Here is a 14,514-nt window from a genome sequence, read left to right as displayed (position 1 = left end):
ATATATCTCATTTTAAGTAAAAATAAATAAATTTTATTCAGTAAATACATATCGTACTATATTTACAGACGCTACCGGTCTATCAGTTAGGCTAACCTGTTTGTCACACAGCGTCGTTAGAGTACAAAAAGATCTAAAAGATATCAATTTAATTTTGCAAAATTAATACGATAATCACGTACGACCGGATTTCTCATTATGGCTATCAGGTATTTTCCAATTATAAAAAAAAAATAATTAATCTTATAAAAATGATAATACTTATACACATAACATACCGTATATTGAGTGTGTGAGTGTATATTGTACATCAATATTTTTATTATTAAAAGAAATCGTAAAGCGCGAAACAAATAATAATAATAATAATAAGCCCTATAAAGAAAACAAATGAACTAGTGACGAAAATGGTTAGGACATTTGTACAAAAGTGTTTAACTCTATAAAATTATATTTTATGTTTTTTATTTTTGTAAAAAAGAAAGAGCTAAAGATCACGACGAATCACGATAAAACGATGTTATACATATAAAAAGGAAATATAATAAAAATACTTTTGTGCGTGCGTGTATGTGTATATTTGTGTACGCAATACACGGTTGCACGGAATAGAGCAGTATATTTTCCGTTTTATGGGACGACGTTTAGAAATGCGATAACTGATGATGGTCCACGCGTACGACCGTTGCGGGGTAGAACACCTATTGCGCGTGCGATGCCTGACCAAGGGTCGTAAACGGGATAGTGTTGAGTGGTTACTTGGTTTCGACGGGAATTACATCGTTTTTCTGTGGATCACCCGTGCACCTTCTTCGAAAAATTCTCTCTTCGACACCCACATCCGGCGGAAAGTGCCCAACGACGCAAGGATGGAACCTCCGATCCACGTCGTGTACAAACGTTCTTGTGGCGCTAAAATCTTAAGAATGAAAAACAAATAAAAATAAAAACATAACGATCAAAACAATATGTTTTAGTGGCGTTTTACAGGGTCAACATAATCCGGGTCTGTCCAATTTTTATTTGATGGGATACGTTTATTATTATTTTTTTTTTATCGCATGTAAAGTTTATGTATATTTAAATACATTAGGTAGACATAACAGATAAATGCATCTGAGGTTTACAGACAGAAATCCAAAAATACACTTCTCTTCATGCTAGGGGATCTAGAGATGATACAGTAGTACTAAACGGTACGGTTACAGAATGAATAGACCCAATATACCCATATACTTTGCGTTGGACATACCACTGATATTTTAGTCGGTTTTTACGTGCACCGTGTACAATAATGAGCGATAGAAAAACAAAAACAATATATACGACCAGGGTTCGACGACATTGACACCTATCGCACACGTCGGTGGGTCATCCGGCTCTAGATAAGTGTCAACGTCACACGGAACGATAAGCGGACCTTGAACTATATAATTTACATTATTCATGACGGTAAGTAGTAGCGAGTTTACTATTACAGATAACAGAATACAAATAACACACATTATAATACTCTCGTTTTTACATGTAAACGTGATTCTGGTGGGCACACGGGGATTGTGTGAATTAAAACACTATAGCTTTTACTAAAACCGATTGTTTTATGTAAATAATTGAAAATTTACTTAATAACTTTTTAGGTTCGATTGTAATCAATAAAGAAGTACAAAGAAAAAATAAAGGCGAAACATATTAACGAAAACCTATAAAGTCTCTAAGTGTACTACTACTTCTAACCATGCCTGACTACAACAAAATCGGAAATTATATAAATAAAATAATTATTAATAAATTTAAATATTTAAATTATATACTTTTTATTTGTATTTATTTTTTATCTATCAACTATTTAGTATGAATTATGATTATAAACTATAATTTAATAATTAACAAACAAATACACAAAAAATATTATAAAAAAGTTCACATAGAATATTTAAATTTTTATAGTTAAGCTGAAAAAATAATTTTCATTACCAAAAATGGATTTTTTATAGAATAAAATGGATAAAATTAACATAATTGAAAAATTAAACTACTAAATAGTTCTTTAAAGATTAATGAGTTTGAATTAAAAAATATTTTTTAAGCTTTTTAATATATAAGTAATGAGTATGTAATATATTATGGCTTTAATTTAATTACAATTTAATTAGCATAATATAGGTATTTACTGTTAATATGATGGTATGACTATTATAACTTTTAATGGGTCTCATATAGGCAATATGAAAACCGTTTGAAATTTTTTATATCATTACAAAATATTTCAATATCTTTTTAAAAAAATTCAAATATTCAAATACTTTTAATATTTCCTTCATAATCAGTATTTATTTTGAAAATAAAATGAAAATAATTCTAATAAATTATGAATGTATCATGTTTACACTCTTACATATCATTTTATTTACCTTTTAATCTTAAATTTAACTAGATATAAAACAATCCTAATTCCAACTAGTTTTTTGGAATCCAAATTTAGACTGGTCAAACTTTCCAACATCTCTCTAATACAAGCCAACCAGAACAAGATAAACCTTGGTACATCAGCAATGCTTGTTTTTACAAAGATCACAAAATCCCAAACAGTAAAAAATTAGTAACCACATACTATAAACAGCTCTAATATAAATCTCTTTATAAAAAAATATATTCTCTTATCTCTTATCTGAAAACTCGGAGTAATGCCTAAAAAATAACTAATCCCGTGACCTATTAATATAAAATTAAATTTCCTCATTCATCATATAATAGTTAAATAAACAACAAATTTTAAGGGTGTTATTAATGGGCATCTTTCATAAATTATATTACTCATGTCAATTACATAATATGTAATATATTTCATTTAGAATGCCGGATTTAAATTGCCTGATAATTTTTGTTTTGTGCATAGGCTGCCTGTTTTTTTTTAAACATTACCGGTTATCTTTCTGCAATGACATGTGAAAGAATTTGATTTATTTTGTTTACATTACTATAGTGTACGTCTTACTACTGAAGAATGCGTTATGATATAACTTTTTATTGTCAGGATGAAATTTATGAAACTGTATGCAATCTTTATCAAATCATGGAACAAAACGAGGTGCCTAATAAATCAACAATCCGTCAATTGATATCCAAATTTTAGGAAACTGGTTCAGTGCAAGATTTTTAAACTTCAACGCGTAAACGCAGTCACGGATACCTTTTAGCCAAGAAATGTTAATTGACAGTGTTTTAACCAGTCCAACAACATATTTTCGTCAAAGATCATAGGAGTTGGCAATTCCGCTGAGTTTATCGTATCAAATGATGAAAAAAAATTTAGACTTAATTTATTCACAGCTGTTATATGTTTTCAACAGGGTGGTGCTACTTTCTATACTGCTCATGCCATATTCATATTGCGCAAACAATTTGAAGATTGACTTTTTCACAATGTGGTGAACAGAACTGGCCTCCCAGGTCGTGCGACCTAACTCCACTGAATTTTTTTCTTTGGAGTTACGTAAAAGCTCATGCCTATGTTAAATAGACCACGAACAATCGATGAACTTAAGGATACAATTTTCTGGGTTATTGATGAACTGGACTAAGATTTGTGTCAGCGAATGATAGGCAATTTCATAACCAGAATGGAAACTTGCTAGCGAAGTACAGGAGGGCATATGCCAAACATTTTATTTCATACATGAATCGAAGTGTGTATGCTATATGTTCATATAATTGTTTTGTTTTGATAATTTTTTTTTTAATAAAATAATTACAAAATTAAATCCCGTGTTCTTAATGAAACACCCTATACATTATATATAATTATAATGTTTTCTTATGGTTATGTTATTGTGCAGATTGTAAATTTAAATTAATAATCAAAAAAAAAAAAAAAATGTAACCAGAACATACAATAATCTGTATTCCATATTTGAATTGTGACACAGAAGTCAGTTATAATCAAAGCCAAATAGGTCTTAAACATAATTCAAATAAAACTTTAATATTCTTTCTCTCAAATTATATTATACTTCATACATACATTTTCAAATACCAAGTTATATACATAACTATATTTGTAGCAGAAAATTTTTTTTTTTTTTACACCTAAGAATTAAGAGAAAACTAAGAGAACTAAAAAATCTAAGAATCTGCAAACTTCCAAAATTAAATTAACATTTTTAACTTCATGAAATATTGATAAAATTAATAATAATTAAGTCTTATTAATCTAATAGTTAGATAAATTTAATTCATATAAACTAAATAGAAAACAATTAATGATATTTAAATAAAAATAAACCAACCCATATTGTTATATATACTGTATTCAATTAAATATTTCATTTTTATTAGAGTACATTACACTTCCAAATTTATAAAATTAATATTAAATTAAAATAAATTGTTTATATTAACTATAAATTTAAAATACAATAATACTTTAATAAAAGACAGATTTCAACTTAGAACACATACGATTTTATAATTTACTGACATTAAATAAAAAAAACTGTAACTATATTAACTAAAACCAGCCAATACCTAGTATGTACTAACATCCATACCATCAACCAAAATGAAAAAACATTTCATGTGTAAATAGTAAATAGTATATGAATAATATTATACTAGCACTTCCTCTCTATGGTCTTGCACCACTGATTACCAACAGATACTAGCTATATTCAATACACAGAACAAAGTTGCAATTTATGACCAGATGAAAATTGTCTACGCTTACCACAAATCAATACTCATACATATTATTGTATAATAAAAGACTTAATTAGTCACAGTCAAGTTCAAAAAATAAATAAACAAAATATATTTGTAAATTATAATGATTTGTATTTACCTTTAATTTCATATTTTTAGGAGCTAATTTCTTTATTTCTGATAATAACCTATCACCAAATCCCTAAAAAAAAAATATAGAGAATCAATAATGACTGATTTTTGTATTTATATTTTTTTAACTTACAGACAATAAAGTTGAACCTCCAGCAAGAACAATACTTTGATATAGTTTTTTTCGCACATCTAAATCTGATTTTTGTATTGAATATACTAATGCTTCGTGCAAACCTTCACATTCTTCACCAATTAAGTCTGGATGGAATAAAACTTCTGGAGCACGGAAACGAGCTGGTCCAATCTAGTAAAAATTAAAATATAAATATAAATAAATTAAGCTATAGTTACATGATATGTAAAATAGCAGAAATTGCAGTAAATTGCTTAATTTTATTTTGTTATTTTCAATTCCAATTTTTTAAACATAGATGTATAAAGTTCAATTCAGTGAACTTACATCAACTTTATTTCCATCAGGTAACATGTATTGATATATATTACTTTCAGAAGTTTCCTCTTTAACTGGACTTAATGCAACATAACAAGCTTTTTCTTTAATTGCTCTAACCACTTCAAATTCTGCTGATGTAGAAAAGTTTAACCCTTCTTTTCTTAATAATAATCTAAATACAGCATAAAAACCAAATTATAATTATTATTGTTTACATTATTATTTAAGTAATATAATTACTTAAGATAACGTGATATATCACGGCCTGCTAAATCTAATCGTATAATACCATGTTTCATAGCGAAACCTTCATAAATTGGTACAGTGTGAGTAATTCCATCACCAGAATCTAAAACAACTCCAGTTGTACGACCAGTTGCATATCTGAGTTTAAAAATTATATTTTTATTTCATCAATTTATTAACAAAATATTATTAAGTATTACATACAAACTTAAAACAGCCTGAATAGACACATAAAAAGCAGGAACGTTAAAAGTTTCAAAAAATATTTCGGCTGCTCTCTCACGATTTCTTCGTGGATTAAGAGGCGCTTCAGTTAATAGTACAGGATGTTCTTCAGAAAATGTTTGAAGCTGATCACTGCCATATATATACTGCCATATTCTTTCCATATCATTCCAGTCGGTAACTATACCATGTTCTATAGGATATTTAATATAAAGCAAACCACGATGTTCTTCTGCTTTTGGTCCAATAAATGTATCTCCTTCTAGTGCTCCAGCCATTACTCTAACATGTTTTGGTCGTCCAATACTGGATAAAAGATGTTTATTTCAATGAAAAAATTGTATGATTGTTATTATTAATAAATCAATATTATATGTTAATTACTAATTGTATACTCACTAATTTGGAAAACAACATTTTGGTGTTTGCTCACCAGCGAATCCTGCTTTGATGGCACCTGAACCCTATGTAATAATATTAAATCAATTACCAAAAGTTTATATTTTTTCTAGTTTTACTTAACATTAGACATTTTTTAATTCAAATACATAATGTAATACAATGTGAATTATGATTTGTTATGACAATAACTTAATCTTGGTTAAATAATCAACAGTTGGTAAATGTGTCTTCAACAAATTTTTTTTATAAATAATTAAACATCAGTTGTGTTACATGGTTTTTATTGAAATTATTTATATAAAATCTGAAATTTTATAAAAATTATAATATTTAATATCTTTTAGTAATCATATACATTTCTCTATTAAATAATACTTTCTTTATAAATTATTTTTGAAACCATTAAAATTATAAAAAAAAAATACTTCATCCATAGTAAACTTTATTAAAATCATGTTACATTTGTAATAATTGTTGCATTTAAAGTAATAAATTAGTATGATGCTATTATAAAGTGATTGAAGCGAAACAAGTGCTCATTATAAGAATCATTGACCGTTCAAACTATTTAAATATTACTTTAAAAAAAAAAAAAAATCATAAGACTGGGAAGTATTTTGATTTTTAATTTTAAATTAAAAGAAATAATATAATAAACAATACTAAAAAATAGATAATAATACTAAATACATTATTTTGTTTAAATAATCTAAAGTATTCTTTGGTTTTGAAAAACTGCCTATTACTTTATAAAATTTATTCAGTGGAGTGTACATAGTACAATTCTAAAAATAAATTATATTTTGTTATACCAATTTAGAATAGCTGAGAATGAAAATAAATAGTTTTACTAATATTGTAAATTTATGAATAAATATATTAATTTACAGGAAATTCTGTTCTTAACTTTTATTAAAAATTTGGTCGGTATTAGTTGCTCCACTAAGTTTAGATGTTTTAAAAAAAGTGACACGTCTGTACCAATACTAAAAAAAAATCAACCATGTGTTGAAGCCATAAATGAATAGCTCAATATGAATACCCTAACACATAATAGAACACAAATGTATACAGTATGTATGACTAAAACTTATGGGGAATTTGTACTGTTGATTTATACTAAAGGATAGTTAGGACATAGTTAATTTATGTAAATCATGAGTTCCCAAAAATGAACGATATTGAAAGTGACTTGATTAAAATTTCGATTTAATAAGAAACTTGGTATTTCATTTAAACGAGCTGTTTTTTTTTTTTTTTTTTTTATATAGACAAAAATCCAAACTGATGGACAAAATAATACATTGAAATACTAACAAGCGGATTAACAAGTTTAAAAATGATTGAAAGCTACTATTCGATAAGTTTACGTCATACACAACGTAAAACCATTATGGAAACAAATAGATCACAATGCAGTGATTGTTTCCCGTTAATCACAAACGTGTAGGAAGAAAGGTAGTTCGTAACATGTTCATAGTCGTACAAAATATTATGCATTAATCATAGGACTTACATTGTCAATAACAACGGGCTGATTAACAATAACGTCGTAGGTCTCCATGACGATAGATTTCGGTAAAAGATCGAACTTTAAATAGACACTAATTGGTATAATATAAAATGTTCAACTATACATACAAAAATTATTAAAAACGTTCAATATTATTCTAAATTTGATAACATTGCAAACGAGCGTTAACATAACCTAAATGACGTCGTTACCAACTTAACCGGTACACTTTCTTGATTAGAAAAAACAAAAATAGAATAATATTTACATTTTAGTATATCTATGTGTGTGTTTGTGTGTGTATGTTTTTCATTATTATTATTATTGTAATCGTCAAAAATATGATAATAATGATATTTTTGTTTTCGATATGAGAATACATTTAGGGTATTCACTGATTCCAATTTGATTCTGCGATTGTTCTGCATTGATATATGAAAAAAATTCTTTTCTCAGCAATATCCATTCGTATTAATCAACCATCGGTTTTAAATTTTAACCTTATTATGAACGTAAAATATATCTTGTAAAGTAAGTTCCAAAGTCAACTGTGTCATTATTCGTATTACATTGTGTGTTCCATTGTGTCTGTATTTCATTAGAATGATGTTTGGGGAGGATTCTAAAACGCAGTTTATCGAACAAACAAGAGCTGCACGAATAGAAAGAGCAAATGATCGTAAACGCGAACAATCGGCTATCCTTGTCCAGTCATTTGTCAGAGGATGGCTAGTTCGCAAACGCACTCAGAACTTAATACTGTTGGTTTTTATTTTCAGTGCATGTTTATTTCTGTATGATAAATTACAACTATTAGTCAATGTCTTATGATTAATTTTTCAAATGTAGGTATCAGTTTGATGAAACCTTTGAGAACATCAGTGATTTGAAACCAGCTGTTAAGGTTTATGTGACTGCAAAAAAATTACTGAATTGTTATAATGAACAGCGAGATAGACATCGATTTGAGAAACTCTGCAGGTACTGCACCAACAGTTATTGTTTTAACTTTTAATTTTTATTGAATTGATAAAATATGTCCATAATTATCTTGTTCCTTTCTAAATCCTAGTTTTACATTTGATATTAATAGCTGATAGTTATTTTAAATTATATTTCATTTGTTTGACAAAATATTTTTAAGTACATTGATCAATTTCAATACCTTATTAATTTTTATCTGTTAAACATACTGTATGGTTATTAAATTGTTAATTTTATTTTAAATTACTACAGGATATTTTAATTTCAATATTATAAATTTTAGGTATATAATTCTAAGTTTGGAATCTGAATCGATTAAATATAGCTATATATCAGTAGCTTTGACTAAAGAACATGCTGTAAACTGGATAAATCATGTGAAAGAAATCCTGTCACTTTGTCTTGGTTATTTATCTACTCTACAGCCAAAATCACTAGAGGATTCATGTTTTTTACATACTTTACTTCATATGATTGTATCCTTTACATCAACATCAAGATGGTGTGCTATAAATTCAAATAATTCCCTACAAGGGTTAAAACCAGGATTAGAACGTTTAACAGAAAACTTAGTTGCACACTTATTGAATAATGATGTGTTTAACACTATGCAGGTATTCAGTAAAATCATATTATTATCAGCAATGATATTAATTAATATAATTATATTTTTTTCAGAAATTGCTAATAACAGGACTATTGGGCATAAAAGTGTTTTTAAAACCTGTTGCCATGACTGCTATCATGACCATTTGTTGGAGGTGTTTAGTTTTGAGTAATTTTTCAACAAATGTGTTTCTATTATTTGTTATCAAAATTTATTCAATACCCTTATTAATGGAACATTTAATATCTCTCTCTCCTAAAGTAAGTATTATTAAAACTTATTAAATAATTCTATATAAATGTTTACTTACTAAGAGTTAATAATAATCAAGTTGAAAAATATATTATAGATTATTGAAACATTTCAATCAATTAATCTTCTTGAAAAGATAATGCTACTATTGAATGATCAAAACCAATGTGATGAAATATATCATTCTTTACATCCAAGCTGGTGTTTGTCATTGATTGGAAATATTATACATTTAGCTGAATTGAGTGCTGAAACAAAACAATTTGAAGAAAATTCTACTTCTGTTTTTATAGTAAGTTGTTGATATTTTTCTTGTTTTATATAAATAAGGTTCACAGATAAATATGTTTTACAAGTATAAGTATAAATTAAATTTAACATTTTCATAGTAAACTAAAATTGATATGACTTGTACAATTTTTCTTACATAACTATATTATAATGAATATTAATTTCTGTTTCTTAATCAAAAAATAATTCTATTTAAAACTCAAATTCAATAAACTTTTGAATACATATAAGCATAAATAATCCTATTAATTCTTGTAATTAGTGGTTTTCCATGAATAAAAATTGTAAACATTAACTATAAAATGCATTTCTCAATTTGATCAGAATCTATAAAATCTTTATTCTTGTAAACTTTGTCAATTTTTTAACATAAATAAAAACAATAGTAAATAGTTATTAAGATCTTATTTTAGACTGCATTTTAAAATAGTTAATAACTTTAGTGATAAATAATATAAATCAAAAATATTATAATTTAATTTTGATATAAAATTAGATTTCTACAACTGTTCTTTTGAAATAACCAATATATTTTTTATATAACTAATAAGGTTAATTTTGTATTAATTATTCTTTAGGTTGGTTTAACATCATTTTTAGACACTATCAGAAATAATGTAGTTAAGAAACATTCAAATGTATCCAGTGTTTGGCATCCTGAACTTGGTTGGTTTACAGCAAATTCTAAATGTCAATGCTCTCCCAATATACCACCCTTGAAAAGTCAATTAATTCCACTATGGTGTGGAAATTTATGTTCGAAGTTACTGCGATGTCATTTGATTAATGCTTTAGCACAAATACCTGAGAATCAACAAGTACCATCTCCTCCACCTAAAACAAATAATCCAATAGCAATAATCAAGTAATATTTTCATTTATAAAATTATAACATCAATGTTAATTAAATTATTTCCTTACTTTCAATAGGAAAGCTTTTGATCTAAGACTATCCAATACCAATCAGTTTACCTATAAACTTACTGGTATTCATGGTACAAAAGTAGTTGCTGCTTGCAACTTATATTTCACTTGTCTTAAGACAATAACACAGCTCAAACTAGATATAATAACTGGTATTTATGTTGTTTAACATTTAAAAACTAAAGTTAATTATATTTTTATTTTAGGTTTATGTTATCACGAAGACACCCTTTATTTACTATGGAGGTTTTTGGCATTTTTAGATTCTCATTGTGGCCTCAAAAATTTGTTAGATATTTTAGAAAGTGATAAAAATTGCAATTCAGGAGAATTACGTATGCTACAATTATTTTGTGATAGTATGTCACATTACATAACGTAAGTGAAGTTTTGTTATTTTAACAAAATATATTAAATTAATGTTTTTTTTTCTCCAAGTATACTTGATGATATAGAAATGTATGAGCTACAGAAACCATTTGTATTGCGGGATTACATTTTGATGTCTAGTTTTTTGAACATTTTTTTGTATAAAGGAATATCTCAAAATTTGTTTGGTGAGAAACCAATTAATTTTTTTTTTATATTATTGAATAAGTATTTGTTTATTAATTTAAATATTCTAGATATTCAAGATACAACTTCTTCATCCAATAGCTTGTTCCGATCTTGTCGTACTCTCTTAATGGTTCTCTATCGCAGAGATTGTCGTAGATCTTTTGCACCAACTGGACATTGGCTAATTGGTGATCTTAAAACTTCTTCATTTTTTAATGAACTCAAAAAAGGTCGTAAAATATACTCGGTATTGAATTTTTTTCTATTTAATTACACAAAAAAAAATATTTTTAAATGTATAATACATGTCACCTTTAGATTCTTATTCAAGAAATTCCTCACATTGTTTCTCATGAAACTAGAGTACGACTCTTTAGAAAATATGTCTCTCGTGAAAAAATTGCTTTGGGTGTACACGAATATGATAATGAGAATTTCCAGCCAACAGTTATAACGATCCGAAGGTATAATGATTATAATTTCAGTACTTTACTTAACAATTAAACTTAATATATTTATTTAAATTATGTGTAGGAATAGAATTATTGAAGATGGTTATACTTATGTCTCAGAAATGTCACTTAAGAATTTTAAAGGTGTAATTAGAGTAAAATTCATAAATGAACAAGGATTAGATGAAGCAGGAATTGATCAGGATGGTGTATTTAAAGGTTTGTTTTTAAAGTTTTAATTTGGTATATTGAATATTATTAATGAAAAAAATATACAAACAGAATTTCTCGAAGAAACTATTAAGAGAGTTTTTGACCCCTCATTAAATTTATTTCGAACAACAGAAGAACAACGGTTATATCCATCACCATCATCACATATTCAAGAAAATCATTTGAATTTATTTGAATTTGTTGGTCGTATATTAGGAAAAGCTGTTTATGAGGTAATTATTTTAATTACCTTATTGGTATTTTTAATTCATTTAGAATTATTTTTAGGGTATTGTTGTTGAAGTTCCATTTGCATCGTTCTTTTTAAGTCAGTTGTTAGGACAAACTCAAGAGCTGCTTTATAGTTCAATGGATGAATTGCCGTCATTAGATAATGATTTATATAGAAATTTAACATCAGTCAAACATTATGAAGGCGATGTTTCAGAATTAGACCTTACTTTTTCAGTGGTTGATAACCACCTTGGTCAGTTGACCACTCATGATCTTATACCTGGCGGAAGAGTTATAACTGTTACTAATCAAAACAAGTAATACTATACAACTGCTATTTTTATTTTTATTATTTTATCATCATTATTTAATGATTTAATGATGATAATAATGATAAATGTATTTATTTTAGTTCATAACTTACAATATTTTTCTTTAGTTTGTCATTGCTTTCAAATTTATACAGATTACTAAAACCAACAAAACTCAATAATATTAACTTAAATTCGATAAAATTGTTGTTATTTAACTAAATAATTTAAAAAAGAAACTTATTTTAAATAAATAAAATGAATGAATACTGATTTTAAAAAAAATGGCGAAATGGCCAAGTGGATTGACAGCTATGCTCATTCAAATTCAAACTATTGAAATGTATAGTTGCTGACAGTATCATTTTCCAGACTGGATCATAATAGTCTTGAAGAAGAACCTGCTACTGTCCCCCAATCAACTGCTCCTAAACATAAGTTCACAAAAACAAAATTGTTTTAACACGAGTTAACCCTAGTGTTCCTTTATCTTATACTAAACACTAAAATAATAAATGCTGATGACCCTAGTTATCAGAAAACCTTAAAATTTAAAACTAATTTAAAATAAAAACAAATTGTTTTAGGATTAATTATGTTCATTTGATGGCACATTATGTTATGCATACACAAATCAAAGCACAGACAGCTGCTTTTATCAAAGGATTTAAATCAGTTATAAATCCTGAATGGTTATCCTTATTCTCCACTCCAGAGGTAATTTATATAATTTGTTTTATTGAAAATATTTTATTGTTTTCTGTGATTTTTATAGCTTCAAAAATTAATATCTGGTGACAATGCTCCTATCGATTTACTTGATCTCAGACGAACTACACAATACTATGGAGGATTTCATGATTCTCACCGTGTGATTCTTTGGTTGTGGGAAGTTCTCCAGAAAGATTTCACAGAAAAAGAAAGATCACTATTTCTAAAAGTATGTTTCACTTAATTTCTTACTATATGTTGATAAATGTGATATGTATATATGTATATGATAAATAAAATATATTAAAATTGTACTTGAATAGTTTGTAACAAGTTGTTCGAAACCACCATTGCTTGGTTTTGCATACTTAGAACCACCTTTTTCCATACGATGTGTTCAAGTATCAGATGATGAAGATTTTGGTGACACCCTAGGTAATTTCATATTGTAATAGTATATTATTTAATAAATCATAATATACTTAATTTTTTATTATTATAGTAAGTGTCATTCGAGGATTCTTCACTATTCGTAAAAAAGATCCAAACCTGAGACTACCTTCAGCTTCAACTTGTTTCAACTTGCTCAAACTCCCTAATTACCAAAAAAAAAGTATCCTTAGAGACAAACTTAGGTATGCAATTTCTTCAAACACTGGATTTGAACTATCATGATTTTGCTCGATCAAATTGTATACTTTAAAAAATAATGAAATTATTATTATAATGATATATACAGTTATGAAATTAAGAAGTACGAATTATGAAAATTTAATGTGATGTATTTTACTGATATATTTATTAATGTTTATGGTTGTATTTATGCGAGACCTGAAAATTATTATTGTATGGAAAATTGAACAATTTTGATTTCAAAGTTATCATTCCAAATTGTGAAGTACTACTTGACAGTAATTAAATAATAGGGTTAGAAAAATGTTAGGTTACACTGATAGTAATTATAAATAATTTTGTTAAATGTATTTAACATTAATTTAGACAATGTAAAATTATAAATTTTTAATGAAAATTAACAATATTATAAAACTTATCATAAATTGATAGTAGAAATATAATAAAACATTGAAAATGCAGTATTTAAATTTCAAAGACTAATAAGTTTTTTTAACCAAACCGCTCCATTTATATTGTATGTATTTTAATTAGTTAATATTTACCAACCTTTCATATCTAAAAATTAATTAATTAAAAAATTTAAAAAATTAAAATATAATTATTTTTCTTTATTTTATATTTTATATTTAATTCCATAAACAAAATTGTATTATGGGACTAATTGT

The 14,514-nt window shown here is 26.5% G+C and overlaps 2 protein-coding genes across 2 annotated transcripts; one reads left to right on the top strand and one right to left on the bottom strand.

Annotated features, from left to right (window-relative positions):
- Positions 1-448: 448 nt before the first annotated feature.
- On the bottom strand, positions 449-7,844 carry LOC112692843 (alpha-centractin). Its single transcript, XM_025567657.1, has 8 exons — positions 7,680-7,844; positions 6,161-6,225; positions 5,741-6,067; positions 5,531-5,674; positions 5,297-5,462; positions 4,967-5,140; positions 4,841-4,903; positions 449-919 (listed from the first exon to the last, which is right to left on the bottom strand). Exons 1-8 carry the CDS (start codon positions 7,725-7,727, stop codon positions 776-778), a joined length of 1,131 nt encoding a protein of 376 aa, XP_025423442.1. The 5' UTR covers positions 7,728-7,844; the 3' UTR covers positions 449-775.
- Positions 7,845-8,002: 158 nt separating this feature from the next.
- On the top strand, positions 8,003-13,975 carry LOC112692861 (ubiquitin-protein ligase E3B). The gene is made up of 19 exons (XM_025567676.1): positions 8,003-8,207; positions 8,279-8,437; positions 8,526-8,657; positions 8,944-9,274; positions 9,339-9,527; positions 9,617-9,811; positions 10,389-10,675; positions 10,741-10,886; positions 10,941-11,112; positions 11,173-11,291; positions 11,361-11,539; positions 11,611-11,756; positions 11,827-11,963; positions 12,027-12,190; positions 12,246-12,508; positions 13,090-13,219; positions 13,278-13,442; positions 13,537-13,648; positions 13,716-13,975. The coding sequence occupies exons 2-19, from the start codon at positions 8,280-8,282 to the stop codon at positions 13,886-13,888; spliced, it is 3,198 nt and encodes a 1,065-aa protein (XP_025423461.1). The 5' UTR covers positions 8,003-8,207; position 8,279; the 3' UTR covers positions 13,889-13,975.
- The last annotated feature ends 539 nt before the right edge of the window (positions 13,976-14,514 follow it).

Source organism: Sipha flava, unplaced genomic scaffold (genome assembly GCF_003268045.1).
Source record: "Sipha flava isolate LNK unplaced genomic scaffold, YSA_version1 77_pilon_pilon, whole genome shotgun sequence".
NCBI classification, from domain to species: Eukaryota; Metazoa; Arthropoda; class Insecta; order Hemiptera; family Aphididae; genus Sipha; species Sipha flava.
Note: the sequence above shows the minus strand (reverse complement) of the source record. Positions and strands in the feature narration are given on the sequence as shown.

Bases quoted from the DNA above. Each gene is read 5' to 3' on its own strand.
- LOC112692843 (XM_025567657.1), bottom strand. From the start codon at position 7,727: ATGGAGACCTACGACGTTATTGTTAATCAGCCCGTTGTTATTGACAAT. The intron at 5,463-5,530 runs GTAATTATATTA...TGCTGTATTTAG, and splicing joins GATATATCACGTTATCTTAA to ATTATTATTAAGAAAAGAAG. The intron at 4,904-4,966 runs GTAAGTTAAAAA...TTTTTTTTTTAG, and splicing joins GAGGTTCAACTTTATTGTCT to GGATTTGGTGATAGGTTATT.
- LOC112692861 (XM_025567676.1), top strand. From the start codon at position 8,280: ATGATGTTTGGGGAGGATTCTAAAACGCAGTTTATCGAACAAACAAGA. The intron at 11,757-11,826 runs GTATAATGATTA...AATTATGTGTAG, and splicing joins ACAGTTATAACGATCCGAAG to GAATAGAATTATTGAAGATG. The intron at 13,443-13,536 runs GTATGTTTCACT...GTACTTGAATAG, and splicing joins AAAGATCACTATTTCTAAAA to TTTGTAACAAGTTGTTCGAA.